Source organism: Marmota marmota, unplaced genomic scaffold, assembly GCF_001458135.2.
Source record: "Marmota marmota marmota unplaced genomic scaffold, marMar, whole genome shotgun sequence".
Lineage (NCBI taxonomy): Eukaryota > Metazoa > Chordata > Mammalia > Rodentia > Sciuridae > Marmota > Marmota marmota.
In genome coordinates, this window is record NW_026000130.1 from 6,988,138 (window position 1) to 7,007,583 (window position 19,446).

The window sequence follows — 19,446 nt, forward strand, 5'->3', positions numbered from 1 at the left end:
ATTCAAGAAATCTTTCTTTTTCAACAACAGAGTCTTCAGTAAAATAAATTTAAAACCCCTTAACTCTCACACTTTTCTTGAGTTGACAAGATCCACAAGCCAGGTCTCAGAGCACCTTTATCCCTCTGGGGCCTTATGAGAATAAGGCTTTACTATTCCCTCGCTGGGAGTAGATGAAGTGAGTGATACTGACCCTATCCAGGACCCTCTGAACACAGGATGATACGAAAATACCAAAAAAACTGTGTGAATTACCCAGAGAGCAGAGGAAAGCCATGTATAATTAAGAAAGAAAGTTAGAAACAACTAGGCATGTGTTCATTCAAAAATTTCTATCATTCTTTCTTGCAGTGACAGAGAAATTAAGGAAAATTGTGGGAGCTTTTGTCAAAAATTTTTTATAACTCCAGAGATAATAAAAACCACTAAAATAAGTGAGGCACAGTGGTGCATGTCTATAATCCCAGCTACTCAAAGGCTGAGGCAGAAGGATCACAAGTTCAAAATCAGCCTCAGCAACTTAGCTGAGATCCTGTCTCAAAAAGAAAAACAAAACAAAAATACTAAAAAGGGTTGGGGATGTAGCTCAGTTGATAGAATGTACCTGGGTTCAATGCCCAGTATGGCAAAGAAATTTAAAACAATTTTTTTTGAAAAAAAAAAAACACAAAAATATACTACCACTTGGTGGTGATTTTACTGACTTGATTTTCTAAGGTCAAAGGACTCAGAATGCATGTAGCAAGCTAGAGGGGATCTGGCAGTGTCCATTTCACAAAGTGTGACTCAGCAACTGGGGTGGGGAGACCGGTTGCTGTCAATGAGCAAGGAACTCTATCCCAGGGCCTCACAACCTCCCTGCAGGGGCTTTAGTACTGAAGTGCTGGCCCTGGGGACAGGCGGATAGGCTCCTCTACAGGGCGATGGGCTCTCACTTCCACTTATGCCATGAGGATCAGCATATCTCATCTCCCTGGAGAGGCCAGGGAACACCAATGCTCTCATTCCTGCTGAGGTCAGCAAATAGGGTCTCTCCAGAAGCGGACTCCAAGAGGCCTGCTCACCCACAGCAGTGCCTGTATCCAGCAAGCTGGGACTGTGCAGTGGGAAGCTAGCTGTTGCCACAGAGGTATAGGAGAGCACAGGCTCAGCCACAGCTATGGCTGGGTTGGTGTTGACAGGGCTCTGCTGGATCACACTGACAGGCGTCACCACCATGGAAGATGCTAGCAGCAGGCTGGGGTCCTGGTAGTCAGACAGGTCAATTCTCTTGCCAAGGCTGGGTCGTGGGGGCTCACAGGTGGTGAGGTGGTTGTACATAGCCAGCAAGCTCTCTCCAAGGCACTTCCACCTGCAAAGAAAGAGCCACCACACCTGGTCAGCACCTTGTTACAAGAGTCAACTGGCCTACAGAAAGACAACAGAGATGCTTTTGGAACTATAACTTCCATGGGAGTGAAGGGAGATAATTAACATTTTGTCATTGTTGTAAGTGACAAAATCTTGAGCATAATACATCTGAAGGTGGAGTAGCCTGAGACAGTAGAAGCAGGGGCTGGCACCTTCCTGCTCCTCACCCAGCAGAAGCTCCTAATGTTCTTTTACTAAAGGGATGTTGCTTTCCTGATTTTTAAGGAATAGCAATTAGTGTCCCAATGGTCACCAGCTAATAACAGCAGGAGTGCCAGAACCGGATCCCGGTGTGTCTGATCCAGGAAAGGAACTCCTGGACAATGTCTCTGAGGAAGGTGTACATATGTCGGGGAGGGAGGTGCAGGATATAGAACATTGATGCCAAGGCATACTAAATTTAAAGGTTTAAGATTCAATGTCAGAATTTTTTAAAACAGAAATTGAATGCCAGAGTTCACAAATGGGCTAAACTACCCCAATACCAGCGTGCCCTTCTTGATGGGGGAGGGCCTCTCACATATCATAGGGCTCACAAGGGTGACCTTCAGAGTTCCATCTTGCAGGAAGGAAAGCACAAACTTGACAGCCAGGGAACTCCAAACCTGGGATCAACTCAAGATTTTCCAGTTTCCTTCTGGCAAGTGCTTTAGTTTTCTTTTCATCTCTGGATAGGGCCTTACAGAAACATGGCAGATGGCTGGGGTCAACAATGGTGAGAGCCAAGAGGAACTAAGACTGGGCATACTTGAAAAAGAGCTGAGCTGCTACTTAGTAGTCAAGAGTAGGTACATGTCTCCAGCCTTCTGGCATTGGTTCCCAGCCTCTACCCATGACATCAGCTCAAGGTCAAGCTTGGCACTTCTCTCTCCTGTGCAACGTGGTGTCCCACAGAGGGTCCACTAGCCAACCCAGCGTTCCTAGAGACACAAGATAACCTACGTGAAGAAGGGGATTGGCTGCACCAGTTTCAGGTCTGGCTCCTTCTCCCGCACAATCAATGCTTGCCTCTTTTTCCGAAGTCCCAGGGCCTCATCTACGATGGCCTTTGTCTCAGCAGCACTCACTGACACATCATGAATTGACATGTCACTAAAAACATGTAAAACAGGGAGAAATTACAATGTTACAATCTAGAGCCAAGGCTGAAATTTTATAGAGAGGGGTGTGTTTAAGTTAACATCCTTTAGCCTGTATCCATTCTTCTCACATATAAAATAACCGCTTGAATTTGGCCTCAAATGGACAGTAACTAGCATTCTTAATACCCCCATAACTAGAAACGACTAACAACCTTTGTTCCTTCCAAAACCCACAAATGAGAAGAGAAAGGGATTTTTTAAACTTTATTTTATTTATTTATTTTTATGTGGTGCTGAGGATCGAACCCAGTGCCTTGCACGTGCTAGGCTCTACTGCTGAGCCACAACCTCAGCCAGAGAAAGGGTTTTTGTATGTATTAATATTATCATAATGCCTTGAAAAGCCACAGCAAATAAAATCATGCTCTTGATTATTTATAGAAAAATTTAAAAGCATTTAACTATCCTATACTGCACAACCCAACAAAAAAACCATTAGACAAACCAACTCACCAAAGTCAATGGTATCCCCCAAATACAATAAGGGTAGGGCGCTGAGGCCTCAGATGCCCTTCCAAAGTCACACTCTGCTTGAAGTGGCCCAACAAAAACTGCCCTCCTGTACAGACTGTCCTGATCCCAACAGGGCTACCCAACACAGCCACTCAGGGACTTGGTTCCCTCATAACAGATGTGAACACAGGCATAAGCTCATGGAGGACAGATTAAAACAAAACAAAACACCCCAGTATCCCTAAATAGTTGAGTTCTAATACAAAAGGGCAAGAGGAGCTGGCTCATCTGGAGGTTTGGGGGAGGTTCACCTAGCACACAGAAAGTGGCAGAAACACCACTGGGAATTGAAATGTGAAGGAGGAGCAACCGCAGGACAAGCAGAGGGGTGGGAAGATGACAAGGCTATTCCTCGAAGATCTTCTCCTTGAGAACCAGGTTAGTACACAGTGGGAACCAGAGAGAGGAGACAGAATGGTTCACAACAGGGCCAAGCCTGGAATCTATCAGGTACCTGAAGCAACTCTAACAAAAGAAGCTTGAGAGGAAAACCAGGAGGTGAGAGTGAAAAACCAGAGGACCAGGCTAGAACCTCCTGGATGATGCAGCTGGGTTCTATCCTGGAGGCAAGGCAGAAACAGCACAAGATCAGAGGTATGCTTGGAACACTGAACTTGAGCAGTACTGGAGACAGAACCTTGAAAGGAGAAAGGAGATAAGGTGGGAAGCAGGCTGTCATAAGCATCCAGAAGACAACTAAAAAACACTGAAAACTTTCAGGGCAGTAGGAAAGGAGAGCAGCAACTATGTTTACCTCAGCCTGAGAAGGCAGAGCCAAGCTCAGGTACAAGCTGAGAGATAAATAAGGCAGGTTGAGTAACCTCATTAGTTAAGGGGCCACTATAGGAGATGAAGCCCTGGAATTCAGGGCTCCACCTACTAGGAGTTCAGGACCTGAGAGAATGAGGTGCACTCCTGCTATTTATCAGCTGTACAGGGAGGGATGCAACCATATGGGATGACACAGACTTACCATTTGAGGAACATTCTGAGAGAGTCCTTCCGGAGACAAGGCTGTTCCTCGAAGATCTTCTCCTTGAGAACCAGCCCTTTGCTGTACCTGCAATCCTTCTCCAGTGCTTTGCAAATAAAGTATAGACACGCTGGCAGGGAAAGAAATAGGACTTTTGAGACTACACTTGGAAACTCTGGTCTTGCCAGTTAATAGAAGGAAAATGTTCCCACTCTGGAATCAAAGAAATGTTTGATAATAATTGCAAGACAGTACTTTATCCAATTCCATTAAGAAAGATTTCTAAGATTATAATATCATATATTAGTATATTATAATATTGTAATATAGATGGGGCACTCCAACATGAACAGACCCAAACACTGCCAGCAGAGGATAAACTATATGAACTTTCTAAAGGACCTTGACTCTGCAATCCCACTTCTAGGAATTGCTACAGAAAAAAAAAACCCATGGGGCTCACAGTGATGAGATATTGGCCAAGTGGAAAACCTCCTTCAAAAAATCTGGTAACTACTCTGCCCCACCATAGGGACCTGGTTAAGTGATGTTCAGCTGATCCACATACTAGGTTGCCAAGCAGCCATTGTACAAATGCTCAAAGAATGAGCTAAACTGACCAGAAAGAAGGCCATAATATAGCATTGCGAAAAGAGAAAGGAAAAAACAAGTCACATAGTGGGATTCCATTTGTACATATAAAACTATTTTTTTCTTTTAAATTTTATTTACCTCTATTTTCCAACATTTCTTCTTTTCCTTTTAAAAACTATTCTTAAAGTTATTGTCTACAATTTAAGATGTGTACTTCCTTCATGTAATCAAAGTACCTTTCTCAAGTCATTGATCTGGAAAGCCTATGCCAATTCTGGCTCCTCCAGGCCTGGAGACAGTAATAGATGAACTAATGCTTAGAGACAAATAGGATGACAGATTCATGAAGCTGAACTACAATGTGAGTTATAAAAGTCTTTATCCCTTATAAGTGGGACTAGCCCCTGGCAAACAGTACCACTGAGTTCCCAGCTACTCTGTGTTGCCAGGTCTCACCAGTGAGCACTCAAGGATGCAGTAAAGTACCAACTCCACTCTGCCTGGGCACTGGGACTACCATCATGCCCTGCTATGCTTCTCAATTTGAATGTGGTTAGGCTGCAGTTCACTCCTATCAAGAATAACCAGAAAAAGAAGGAACTGGAGCAAAAGAAGGAGGAAAGCCAGAGCAGAAGTGATCTGAGCATGGAGGTCTTGGGAGAGGAGGAAATAATATGCTTCTGGTGTACCAATTCAGGAGACACAAGAGCCTACTCATGACACTAGTCAGGGGCCATGCCTTTGAAGGCATACAAAGGGTCTGCACCCAGCATGCTATATACTAAACTGGTCCAAAGATGCCTACCTCAGGTAAACAAGGAACATGGTTCCTCTGGGAGCACAGTGGGACCTGAGGGTAGCCATCAGAAACTTCCAGAGAGAAAACCAGGGAGGAACTGGGAATCTGGATGGTGCTTGTTCTTAGCAGGCATATCAGCTGCAGTGAGGTAAGCTTGCTATCTGTATTATGCTTACCATTCTACAGAGGGAAGACCTAAGAAATCTCAAGGAAACAAGAGGAGGTTAATAGGCCTTAACCCAACACCCTGCTTTCTTATCTCATTAAGCATGAATTCAACATGCTGCTTTTACTTTTTGTATTAAATGAATGGAAAATTTATGGGGCTCTCATATGAATCAGTTCAATCCCTGTGATGATTAACTTTATGTGTCAATTTGACTGAACCACCAAGATGTCCAGACCTCGGTCAAACAATATTTTGTGTATTTCTGTGATGAAATTAAATTTTAAATCAGTGGATGGAATAAAATAGGTTGCATTCCCAAATGTGAGTGGGCCTCATCTAATCAAGTAATGGCCTTAGTAGAACAAAAAGGCTGACCTTTCCAAATAAAAGAGAATTTTTCCTGCCTGCCTGACTTCAAACTTGAACACTGATTTTTTCTTGTCTTCTCAATGGATCAAAATATCAGCTCTTCCTGGGCCTGCTAGCCTACAGACAGGAACTACACCATCAATTCTCTGGGGCTGAAGGCCATTGGACTTGCTCACCTGGGTCTCCAGCTCGCCACCTCATCCTATAGATCTTGGAACTTGTCAACTTCCGTGATTGCATGTGCCAATTCCTTATAATAAATCTTTTTCTATATATGTATATGCATATCTAATTGGCTTTATTTCTGGAGAACCTGTGTACAGGCCCCCAATTATGGTTTTTCCCACAAGGACCTTACCAAGCATAATTTCTACCATAAAAGAGGGGTACAAAAACTAAACTTGTTGGCTTGAGAGAGGAAGGCTGAAAATTGAAGATGGTACCCAAACTGTAGGAGGAACTACAAAAAGAAACTAAAAGCCTCTAAAAGACAAAACCGCTAGAGTCAAAATGTTATACTATAGAACTGTCATATTCTGTTGGTGATAAAAATTGGAGGAAACTTCAGAACAAGTGCATATGTCTACTGAAGGATATATATATAAGAAATGTTTATAACAGCATTATGCATAAGTGCCCAGAGGTGGAAAAGAAACCCCAAATGTCCACAAATAGAATTGTTAAATAGTACAGACTACACAGCAATGAAAAAGACCTAGTGGCTGCTATGTCCTACATGGGTGTACTCACAGACAGGATGACAAGCAGAGAAAGCCAGGATGAGAAGACTTCAGACTCTACTGCAAAGAAGTTCAATTATTGGCAAAGTTAATCTCTTGTAACAAAAGGGAGAGAACAAAGTTGCTTTATGGGGTGGTAATGAGTGGAAAGGACCTAAGTAGCCTGCCTTCTGGGTTGTAGCAAATGTTTCATATATTGAAGTATTTTCACATACACAAAATGATGGGCCTCATTATGTACTTTATTTTTATTTTATTTATTTATTTATTTATTTGTGTGTGTGTGTGTGTGTGTGTGTGTGTTGCCTCAATTAAAAAGATTTTAAAAAATGGTTCTGGAGAACAAGAACTAGAGGTAGAAGAGTGAGCAAGGCCTTGCACTTCTCAACATATTCCATTCTGTTGCCATTTGGCTCTCAAAACGAAAGGGGAGAAAAGACTTCCCAGCTTCCAGAACTGTGAGAAATAAATGTTTATTGTCTAAGCCACCCAATCTATCATTTTGTTATAATAGTTTGAACTAAGACAGAAGTGGGCACTGAGGAATGGGTTGTTATTATAACAAATACCTAACAAATGTATAAGCAGCTTTAAACTAGGTAATGGGTAGAAAATTGAAGAGTTCTGAGGTGCATGCCAGTAAAAGTCATATTACCATGAAGGGATTGTTAAAGGTGACTCTGGTAAGGGCTCAAAGAAAAAAAGGCCAGAAGCTGTTGAGAAAGTGTTCATAATTACATCCAAAATGTCAATAGAAATATGGATATTAAGGGCAATTCTGCTGAGGTCTCAGGCAGAAATGAAGAACACAACAAAGAAAAAGTGATTCATGTTATAAAGATGCAAAGCACTTAGCTGAATTGTTCTAGTGTTTCATGAAAGGGAGAATTAGTGAGCAATGAAATTGAATATTTACCTAAGTAGATTCCTAAGCAAAGTGTTAAAGTATAGCACAGTTCTTCTTGACAGCTTAGTTAACCCTCCATATCCACAGGTTCTGTATTGGCAGATTCAACCAACTACAGACCAAAAATATTTGAAAAAAAAACAACTGTGTCTGACTTTTGTCATTATTCCCTAAATAATACCATATAACACTATTCATTTACATCGTATTATGTATTAGAAGCAATCTAGAGATGATTTAAAGTATACAGGAGGATGTTCCTAGGTTATATGCAATACTATGCTATTTTGTATAAGGGACTTGAGCATCCACAGATTTTGCTACCCAGGAAGGTACTAGAACCAATCACCCACAGACACCAAAGGACAACTGTATAGTAAAATACAAGAAGAGAGAAATGAATCCAAACTAATACAATGAATTAAAAGGGGAATTACTTAGCAAAAAGAAATGAGGACTTAAAGATTTGGATTATTCTCAGCCTATATATATTGCAAAAATTGCAAAAGCTTGTTCTGAAGAAAATACTTGTATGTGGCAATCAACCATTTGATAACAAGATTTATGTATGAACCACAACTTAATCACTTATCTCAGCAGAAGCTAGGAACAGAAATGGAATTATACTAGCAGAAACACCACCAGTTGGGAATAAAGGGAATAGAAAAAAACAAGAGGGAATAAAGAAAGGCTATGAATGTGTGCTATCCTTTAAAAAAAAAAGGAAAGGAAATGAGAGGGGCTGGGGACATGACCCAGTAGTAGAGCACTGGCTTGGCATATATGTGGCACTGCAAAAATATGGATAGATACATGAATGAATGAATGAATACAAAAATATATAAATAAGTGGAAGAAGGATCCCGAATATAATTTCAGGGTCATTAGGCTGCCACTCCTCCACTCCTACCATAGGAGGTAGGGCTTGTTCCTTAAACGGTGGGCTATCTCTCCAGTTGGCATGAGCCAGGATATCCCAGATCAAGGTCTCAGGGATAAGGCCCTACAAAGTAAGAAACATAGGGTCAAACCACTGAGTTGTGGGAGTGACACTCTCCCCAAAGGGCCTAAAGGGCAGAGCATAAAACCAAAGAGAATTATTCCTGAGCCTTTTGACCTAACGAAATTTGCCTTGATACGTTTTGGACCTATCACCACCCTTCTTTCTTTCCTATTTCTCCCTTTTGGAAGGAAATGTCTAGTTTATGTCTGTCCTATCATTATATTTTGGAAGTACTTGACTTAATCTTGCTCAACAGGTTCACAAATGGAGAAGAAGTTTGCTCCAGGATGAACTGTATATTCCATCTCACCTATATATGATTTAGATGAGAATTTCTGAAATTGATGCTAAGACAAGTTTGAGGGTTGCTGGAATAAAATATGTATTTCTTGCATGTAAGAAGGACATGAATTTTGGGGGTCCAGGGAAAAATACTGTAGACTGAACGGTCGTGTCTCTCCAAAATTCATTTGTTGAAGCTCTAATCCCCATGTGATGGTATTTGGAGGTGAGGCCTTTGTAATATAGGTTTAGATGAGGTTATGCATGTGGATCCCCCATGATGGGAGTGGAATGGTGTTCTGGTTGGTTTTTGTTTTTCTTTGGTACTGGGGATTGAACCAAGGGGCACTTAATCACTGAGGCACAGCCTTTTTTTGTATTTTATTTAAGAGAGGGTCTCACTGAGTTGCTTAGAGCCTCACTAAGTTCCTGAGGCTGGCTTGGAAGTCGAGATCCTCCTGCCCCAGCCTCCCAAGCCACTGGGATTACAGGCATATGCCACCATACCCAGTGGTGTTCTTAGAGAAGAGAAAGAGACTGGAGTTCCCTCAAGCTCTCTCTTTTTTGCCATGTGGGGATATACCAAGAAGATGGCCTTCTGCAAACCAAGGAAAAAGCTAAGATCAGATACCAAGTTTGCTGGCACACTGATCTTCAAACTTTCCAGGCTCCAGAACTGTGAGAGATAAATCTCTATTTTTCAAGCCACTTCATCTAGAGTATTTATTTTTACAGCAACCCAAACTGATTAAGACACAAAAGATGGGACAATGCACAGATGAAATAAGATAGCCAAATGGAAAAAAAATCACTCAGAGAAAATATGACTTATTTTTATAAAGCATCTGATAAATCAAGAAAGACAAGAAGGCTGTGGCATACTATGATCCAGTAACTTGGAGGGCTGAAGCAGAAGGATCCCAAGTTTGAGGCCAGCCTGAGCAAATTAGCAAGATCCTGTCTAAAAATAAAACATAAAAAGGACAGCTCAGTGGTAGAGCATCCCTGAATTCAATCCCCAGTACCATTAAAAAAAAAAAAAGGGGGGGGGGGAGGCTAGGATTGTGGCTCAGCGGTAGAGCACTCGCCTAGCATGCGCGGAGACCTGGGTTCGATCCTCAACACCCCATAAAAATAAATGAATGGAATAAAGGTATTGTGTCCAACTACAACTAAAATAAATAAATAAATATTTTTTAAAAAGACAAAATAATAAGTTAGGGGTATTAAGATAATAACATTTCATTCTCTTTGACAGTCTGGCAGAAAGCCTGTCAGTGTTAACTTTGGCTACCAGCTTATACCCAAGCCACCCTCCCTCCTCTGATGCAAAAAATATAAGCACATGGAGAAAGCACCAAAGCCTGACTCACTTGTGTAATCACTGAGGGTGTACAGGACAGTGATGAGGTTGTCCAAGCAAGGCCAGTGGTCAGGATTGCACCGCAGCCCTTCCTCAAAAGCATGACGAGCCAGGGGGAGCCGGATGAGTCTCAGGGCCACATGTCCAATTTTATACCAGAGGTTGACATCTGTTGAGTCCAACATTACTGCCTGGAAGAAGCATATGCACATTTGGTTGCTGAGATCCCAAGAAGTACTAGCCTTGCCATTGAACTACCCTCTTAAATGGCAAAAGTGGCATGATTGCCTTATAATTGATTAGCAAAGCCAGTCCCCAGAGTCACACTTTTTAAGAGCCAGAGAAATGACACATAATAAGTTATAAGTTATTTAACTCAGGACATTTTTTTATCTATTTTGTTAATTTAACAGGTAAAAGAAGGGGAAGGAGTAGAATGAAAAGAAAATATGGCAGTCTTCTGGGACTCTAGAATGATTATATGCTTTGGAGAGACTTTAGTTCACATCCCTGCTCCATTACTAATTAACAGAATGATCCTGAGCCTGTTTCCTTATCACTGAAATGAGGATAAAGACACCTTCCTTGCAAGACAATAATTAGAAAGCAATTAGAATGGTGTCCAATTATCACATTAGAGATGCACCCAGATACAGCAATGGTATAGAAATAATGGCAATGCTACTATGACAGTATATTGTCAGCTCTGTTCTTCATACTTGCATGCATATCAACAAGTTTGATCTTCACAACCGTCCTCTTTTTTCATTATTTCCACTACACAGGTATAGACCAAGAGGGTCAAACAATTCACTCACAGTCTCATGTGTACTGGGTAGCAGAGGAAGAATTCACATGCAGATCTTTGCATCCAAGCATGCCCTTGCCCCACCACTGCTCTCCAGGCCTGTATGTAGTTACTATTAACACCCATTGACTAGGGCTTTCTAGTTAATGAGTGTTAATAGTAACTACATACAACGGCTTTTGATGCACTGCTACAAATTCTTTTTGGCCAACAAGACCACAACCACATCCCTTCAGCAAGAGCTTTTAAAACAGAGAAAACTAAGAGCTGTCAAAACTGCACCTCCAGGGCTAGGGTTGTGGCTCAGTGGTAGAGCACTAGGCTAGCACGTGTGAAGCCCTGGGTTCAATCCTCAGCACCACATAAAAATAAAATAAAGATATTAAAAAACAAACAAACAAACTGCACCTCCAAGTAGAACTCCATGGCTGTCTCCAGATCCTCTCGCTGGGCTGCCAACTGAGCCAGGTTCTTATATGTGGAATATTTCAGTATCAGCCCAGGGTGTTTCAATCCCTCTTTCTCATCACCAGATGAAACTGCCTGTGAACAAAAGAAACAGGGGCAAAGAAATGACGCCTAGGCCTTGAATCTTGTTATAGTTTAGATATGAGATTCTCCCCAAAAGCTCTTGTGTGAGACAATGCAACCATTTTCAGAAGTGAACTGAGATCATGAGGTGTAACCTAAGTGGTGAATTAAATTCACTGATATGGACAGTAACCTTAGGCAGGTTGGATGTGGCTGGAGAAGGTATGTCACTGGGGGCTGTGCTTTTAGAAAACATATTTTGTCCCTGGTAAGCAGTTAAGCAATATTTCTCTTTCTTTCTCCCCCTCCCTCCCTTTCTCCCACCTTTTCCTCTAGTTCCCTGTTGCCATGTCCTAAGCTGCCTTCCTCCTCCACACCCTTCCACCACAATGTTCTGCCTTACCTTGGGCCCAGAGCAACAGAGTTGGCCATCTATGGACTAAGACCTCTGAAACTGTGAGAAACCTCTGAAACTTTTCCTCCTCTACATTTTTCTTCTCAGGTCTTTTGGTCACAGTGATAAAAAGTTGACTAAAACAAAGTTTCAGCAAATAGTTTGCAGGATACCTGGCTTCCAGTCTAGCCTCTTCTATGGGCTCTTGAGTCAATTCAGTGTCAGCCTCCACTAGAAAATGAAGGTGCTAGAATAGGTGTTCCTAGAAGATCCCAGCAACTCCAACTTCACTGAGAGAAAGACCACCATAAGGCAGTTTGTAAAAGTATGGGCACCAACAGAGACAGAGGGAACCCTCCCAACCAGTATCACTACACCTGAGGGCTCAAAGTTTGAATGATAACATTTACTAGCATTCGTAAGCCAGCCCAGTCCTACTCACTGTAGGACTGAAGACGGAGGACAAAGTATAAGGAGACTTTCTGGGACAGCAGGTAGGACCTAGAACTTCAACCCAAGGAACCCTGGATTAGGAGTTAGGAAACAGAGCTCCCAACCTTGTAAATTGTCATGAGACCATACACAAGTTACTTTAACTAAATAGTGTCTTATAACCTCTGTAACAAAAGGACAATCATTCCTAGCCTGAATAACAAAGGTAAACATGAGCTTAAAAATAAATATTGTAAACATCTTTATGAAAAATCTTAGAAAACATATCTTCTAAGAAATTACTGATTAGAAAACTATTACTCTACCCATAGGACAAAGACAAAAACATTTTCTAACAGAAAACTCACTGGCACAAAGAAGCAATTTCCAGGAACTAGTCCATATTACAGTTTTGTGTCCTGAAACCAGTGGCTTCCACACACTATTCTTTTTTTTTAAAAAAATGTCTTTGTTTATTTTTATTTTTATATGGTGCTAAGGATCGAACCCAGTGCCTCACACATGCTAGGCAAGCGCTCTGCCACTAAGCTACAGCCCCAGCCCCTCAACACACTACTCTTTTTTTTTTTTTAAAGAGAGAGAGAGAGATAATTTTTTTTTTTAATATTTATTTTTTAGTTTTCAGCGGACACAACATCTTTTGTTTGTATGTGGTGCTGAGGATCGAACCCGGGCAGCACGCATGCCAGGCGAGCGCGCTACCGCTTGAGCCACATCCCCAGCCCAACACACTACTCTTCATGTTCAGAATAAGCAAGACCTGAGGACATACCATCCTCAGGAAGCAACCCTTGACTAATCCAAGAAACCTAACTTGGAGTTCTTAAGGAATTCCATCAAGACTGAAAACTCAAAGCAAAACCCATACATTCATATTCTACCGTTGTCTGGCTTAGACTGTAAGAAGGTCCCCAAGAACCAGCTGACCAGGGCTAGGTCTCAAGTATCTTTTACTCCTCAAAATATAGAACTCTTCAAAAAAATTAGTATGAACAAAAATAGTGTGAGTCTACTTCACAGACTAAATAGCAACAGCAGACGCACTCTTAACTGACTTCCACCCAATGACCACCTATATCCAGCACCACTCTCTATATTCCTTAAAAGGTTCACCCTAAGAAGCCTCTCTGTGATGCCACCAGCTAGGCTATATACTTCTTAGGAATCAGCTGTGGTCCAGGGCCTAATCATGTCAATGATTTGTGAATTATAATTACCCAATTTAGTTTAATATTAAGTATACCAATGCATATAAGTATAAAAAAACTTTTTTGTATATCTTTTATACTTTTCAATTGTTTACAATGATCATGTTTTACTTTTATAAGCAAAGGGGAAAGGTGCTAAAATGATATACACATGTATGACTACAAGGTTAACACAGAGCCAGTGCCCTTAAGTTAAAGCCTTCCTACCTTGTACCTATCTGGCATTAGCTCTGTACTTAGAATGCCTGCTCAGTCTTACCTGTTTCCTTCTGAGATCTACTCAACCAAGGGCTGAGAAGGAAGACCCACTCTTGAAATGAGCCCAGTGTCTGACCCATACTAAAGTTTAGTAATATGGATTAAATTATTTTCCCTCCCTGGGCCCTCTCTTACTTCCTACTAATGAGAGAAGGGCAGGCCACATTTCCCATACCTTTAATTCTAAAACAACATAACAAACAACCAAAGAATCCTGACAACCCTTAAAAAAAGGGTTTTAAGACATAAGCATCTGCCTTCCTGGAGGTGTAAGGGACTCTGCTTAACTGAAAGAAAAAAAAAAAAATGTGTGGTCTTGAATATGCCTGTAGAGTCTGTTTGCTTCCTGAATGCAAGCTATGGAGCTACAGCCCCAGCCCCTCAACACACTATGGGCTCTTGAGTCAGTTTAGGTACCTGAAAGCAAAAACTTTTATTCCTAATGAAATACAAACCTATCTAAGTCGATTTCAGGTTGAAACCAATTTCCAAACCTCATGTGACATCTTCATGACTCAGTAAACTTGAGGTGTAACTGACAGCATGGTCCCTACACTAGCACCAGTTCTTCCTACCTACCCTTTTCTGGCATTCCAGAAGGCAGGGGCAAAGAGATAACTTGAACCCAGGAGTCTTGCCTGAACAACATAGTGAAACTCCATCTAAAAAAAAAGTACATAATGTTCTCACACAGACTCATGGTCTATCACCCAAATGGCATCTGCCAATATATGCTTCCCAAAGGATCATTATGTATCAGAAAAGCTGGGATCGAATCCTACCCTAATACTTCATTTACATGAGTGGCTCTGAGCCATTGATACCTCACTAAGCCACAAGTTTTCACATTTGTAAATGGGAACAATACCCCCACCTACTGGGCAGAGTGGCTGTGAAATAATAATGGGCACTTGAACTGGAATCACTCAACCTTCTCAACAATCCAATGAAGTAGGTACTCTACAGGTGGAGAAAACGGGGGGCTCATAGGTGCAATACTGTTTTCAAGGACAAGAAATGAGAACACAAAGGTAACATCCAGCTTCACAGTCCAGGTGCTACCCACCATAGCTCACTGCCTAGCCTGCAAGTTCCTTACCTCCCGCAGCAGGCGTGCCTCCAGAAGCTCATGGTAGGCTTTGGCAGACTCCTCAAATCGGTCATGTTTCTGCAGATCCAGAGCTTTGTGATACAAGGCAAAAGCCTCTGCTTCCTACAAACCAAGACAGGAGATGTTGTCATAAAACACAAAGGTTTGTCTTTCTTAAACCAAAAATGTGTATAAAGGAAGTTATAATCATGTCCATGTTCATTGTCAGCAGCTGCACTCTCTAGTGTTAAAACAAACAAACAAACAGCAACAACAACAAAAACAGTAGAACTACAATCTCCCAGGCACTAATCACTGGATAAAAACTCCTTATGAGCACCCCTTCCCAACAAGGAGACATGAGTAATGGAAACATTACCAAGTCTAAGCAATGGCAAAGACAACATAGAAAGCTGGGACACGGAATCAGACATGCCAAGATATAGGCCCAGTGGCCCTTTCTGGGTAAAACTGGAAAAGTGGACACAGGGCCCTGAGTAACCCAGAGAATTAAAGAGACTATGTATCACACTAAAAGAAATACATATTTAGTCTTTGTCCCTGATTTTTGAACTGAAACTTCTGAAATCCTTGGAAGTGCAAGAGTGTGTGCTTGCCTAGTATGGCAAGAGTCCTTGGGTTCATTCCCTAGCACTACAAAATAAATCCATAAATAAAGTCTTCTCTGAACCATCATCAAAAATAAATAAATAAATAAAAATAAAAACAAATAAATAGGGTTGGGGTTGTGGCTTGGTGACAGAGTGCTTGCCTAGTATGTGTGAGGCACTGGGTTTGATCCTTAGCACTGCATGTATATATATATATAAAAATAAAGGTTCATTGACAGCTAAAAAAAAAATATTTAAAAAAACCAAATAAACAAAACCCTTGGTATTTCCTGGGTGACAAGGATAATATGAGTACCTTTTATTATTCATAACAAGACCCTTTCAATCATATTTGAGTTTATGTTCATGAGGTTATAGGTTGTTGGGGTTCACTAGATAGCTGCAGGACTAGGCTGGTGGCCAGAGGAACCAATCATGATTAGAGAGTTGAAACTTTCAGTTTCCCCACCTCACCTCTAAGAGAGTCTTGACATTGAGTTGATTACCAGTGTTTTAACCTATCACACTTATGTAATGGATGGGGCTTGGAGAATTTCTGAGTTGGTGCTAGAAGGGTGGCACACCAGAGAGGGTATGGAAGCTCTGTGTACCCACCACCCCCTATGTCTATGCTCATCTCTTCCATCTGGCTCTTCCTGAATTATATCATTTCTAATAAACTGATAAATGTAATTAAAGTGCTTTCTTGAGTTCTGTAAGCCACACTAGCAAATTACTGAACCTAAAACAGGCAGGGGATAAGAATTTCTGACTTTATAGCCAAGACACCTGAAATGTACCTATACTGGCACTCAGTACTTGCAACTGGCATCTGAAGTGAGGGAAGTCTAGCAGGACTGAGCCATTAAACTTGTGAAGTCTCACCCTAATTCAGAGTAGTTAGCATTAGAATTGACTAAATTGTGGGATACCTAGTTGGTATCTGGAGAATTGGATGGTATAGACAAAAAACAGTCCAGTCCAGACATCTGAGGTCAGATAAGTGTTGTGTGAAAAAATAATTTGGCATAAATAGTTTCCTTCACTGCTTAACTGCTTTGTGTGTGTGTGTGTGTGTGTGTGTGTGTATGTGTGTGTGTGTTGGGGATTGAACCCAGGGCCTCACACATACTAGCATATACTCTACCACTAAGCCACACCCCTAGCCCTCCACTGCTTTCTACCAAACAATCTGTACTAGCCTGATCGATGCCTAAAAGAGTGAGAGTCTCCTCCAACACTCCCAATCTACCCACTGACATCCCTTGCCAACCAGAGATAGCTGACTAGTAGATTTCTGAGAGGGCTCTGGAACTGTCCTGGTTTTTCCCATAAAAGAAGGCAGGGGACATATGTCCTAAGGAAAACAAAGACAAAACCAAACCTTGTTAAATTAGGGTAGAGCACAGGTGGATAGATAGAGGGATGGAGGAAAAAAGGAGGGAGAAAATGGATAAGAAAAGAAGGAAGGCCAGCTAAAATGGGAGAGTTACCAGTAGAGAAGAGTAACCAATATACAGAAAATCAAAGTTGGACCTGGCTGTCCAACTAACCTACAGTGAGATCCCCATCAAGGCAGCTTCCCTCAAGGGTCTCATTACATTATAAAGTAAGAGCAACACACTAGGGAATCTTGTAGTACCACTTACCAAAAATATTCTACCATTCTCTGGGTATGCCAACTATGAGGGCTACATAGAGAGCTGGCCCCAACTGGAAAAGTGGCCCTGGTGCTGAATGGGACTTCATATACACTCACAGAATACTCAAGTAAAACAGATTTAACAAGAGATAGAGAACTAGCCATGTTCAACAATGGAATTTCCTCCTAAAATCTCATTAAGGAGATGTCTGAATGCATTTAAAATGAGGTTCCATTTATAGAAACAAGAAGCAGAGGAAGATGATCTTGGATTACGTACCTGAGCCTCCTTCGTCTGGGTTTTGTGACTTTTAAAATTTCCTTCATGATCATCCTCAACTGTGGAGCTAGCATTTAAGGCTGCAATTCGAATCTAGAAACAAGTTTAGAGGAAGAGAAGTGTTGCTTTCAGATGAATACAATTCCGCACCAACATATAATATATTCTACCTTGAAAAACTACAGAGGTAATAAATTATAAACAACGGACCATCTAGGAAGAAAATAAGGATTGGAACATGCCAGTCTACATGGGAAGCCCAGCCTGGGTACTGTGTATTGCAAAAGGAACAGAGGATAGGCACCCCAGCATCAGCTCAACATAGTGGAAGACCCAGGTATCAGAATAACAATTCCAACAAAACATATTCACTGTGATTTTCCAACAACAGTGATTCTGCAAGCAACTTCAATAACCAGTCAAGCACCCACACCCTCAAATGTACCAAGGCCCTCCTGGGAGGAGTCTGCCCCGCAGTCTGAGCCTTCAGAGTCTACCAGGAAAATGGATCTCACCCCCAAGAGTTATTAAACACTGGTGCCAGCAACACAGGCCTTATTCCTTACCATATTCAGGGAGATTCAGCACCAACACAAGGTATAACTTCCCATCACTGGCAGAGGCTATGACTATCCACAAATCTAGAGAGAAAATACAACAAACTGTGAGAGGGCCCAGGAAGAGCCCAAAATTTTATAGTTCTAGGGGTTCATCTATGTTTTAGAAACATAGGAGGGGGATAATTAGAAGTAGGCAGACCAGTATGAAACTGATTGGCAAGGATGTGGAGAAATTAGAACCACACACATTGTTGCTGGACATGTAAAATAATGCATCTCCTGGGCTGGGGTTGTGGCTCAGTGGTAGAGTGCTCGCCTAGCATGCTTGGGGCACTGGGTATGATCCTCAGCACCACATAAATGTAAAATAAAGATGTTGTGTCCACTTAAAACTAAAGGATAAATATTTTTTAAAATATTTGAAAAGAAAAATAAATAAATAAAGTAGTGCATATCCTGTAGAAAAGACAAAGACACTGGCAGTTCCCAAAATGTTAAACAGAGTTAGCATACAATCTATAAATGCCACTCCTATGTATCTAATCAAGAGAAATAAAAACAGGTTCACATCAAAACTTGCTCGTGAATGTTCATAGAAGTATTATTCATAACAGCTAAAAGGTTAATAACCCAATGTCCACCAACTGATGAGTGAACAAATAAAATGTCATTTCCACACAAGGGAGTTGTTATGATAGGGATATCAGGTGTCCCCCAAAAGTTTCTCTGTTGATACAAGAAGTAAAATGATCAGATCATGAGAACCATAACCTAATTATGAATTCATCCATTTGATGAATTAATAATTTGAATGGACTAACTAAATGGTAATGTAGGCAGTTAGGGTGTGGCTGGAGGAAGGGGGCATGTCTTTGGGGTTTGAATTTTGTCCCTTTGCTCTCTCGGCTTCCAGGTTGCTATGTCCTTCCACCACGATGTTCTGCCTCACCTCAGGCCCAGAGCAATGGAGTTAGATGACCAAAAACTGAACCTCCTAACCATGAGCCAAATAAACCTTTCCTCTTCTAAGTTGTTCTTGACAGTTACTTTGGTCACAAAACACAAAGCTATTATTCAGTCATAAGAATAAAATTCTGATATATGTCACAACATGAAATGCCCAGAATAGGTAAAGTAATTAGTTGGCTAAGGGAAAGGACAACTGGGGAGTGCTATAGTTTGAATATTATTTATTCCCTCCATAATTCATGTTGAAATTTGGTCCCTAATTTAACAGTTTAAGAGGAGATAGGGCCTTTAAGAGGTGATTAAGTCCTTAAGAAAAATTAACACCTTTCTAGCAGGAGTAGGGAGTGAGTTCCCTTTTCTGCTTCTGGTTTAGTTAGA

General features: G+C 41.3%; 1 protein-coding gene across 11 annotated transcripts in view; it reads right to left on the minus strand.

Annotated features, from left to right (window-relative positions):
• The window catches only part of Cabin1 (calcineurin binding protein 1), a 138,226-nt gene that overhangs the window by 108,327 nt on the left and 10,453 nt on the right, over positions 1-19,446 (minus strand). For 7 of the 11 annotated variants that reach the window (XM_048785047.1, XM_048785045.1, XM_048785048.1 and 4 more), the window contains exons 2-9: positions 18,106-18,180; positions 17,540-17,632; positions 15,016-15,129; positions 11,481-11,615; positions 10,275-10,455; positions 4,039-4,168; positions 2,353-2,502; positions 1,065-1,351 (exon numbers count right to left, since the gene is read on the minus strand). In XM_048785047.1, the coding sequence (XP_048641004.1) occupies positions 1,065-1,351; positions 2,353-2,502; positions 4,039-4,168; positions 10,275-10,455; positions 11,481-11,615; positions 15,016-15,129; positions 17,540-17,632; positions 18,106-18,108 (1,093 nt within the window). In that variant the 5' untranslated portion in view covers positions 18,109-18,180. The other 4 variants (XM_048785046.1, XM_048785049.1, XM_048785044.1 and 1 more) reach the window with 3 other exon arrangements.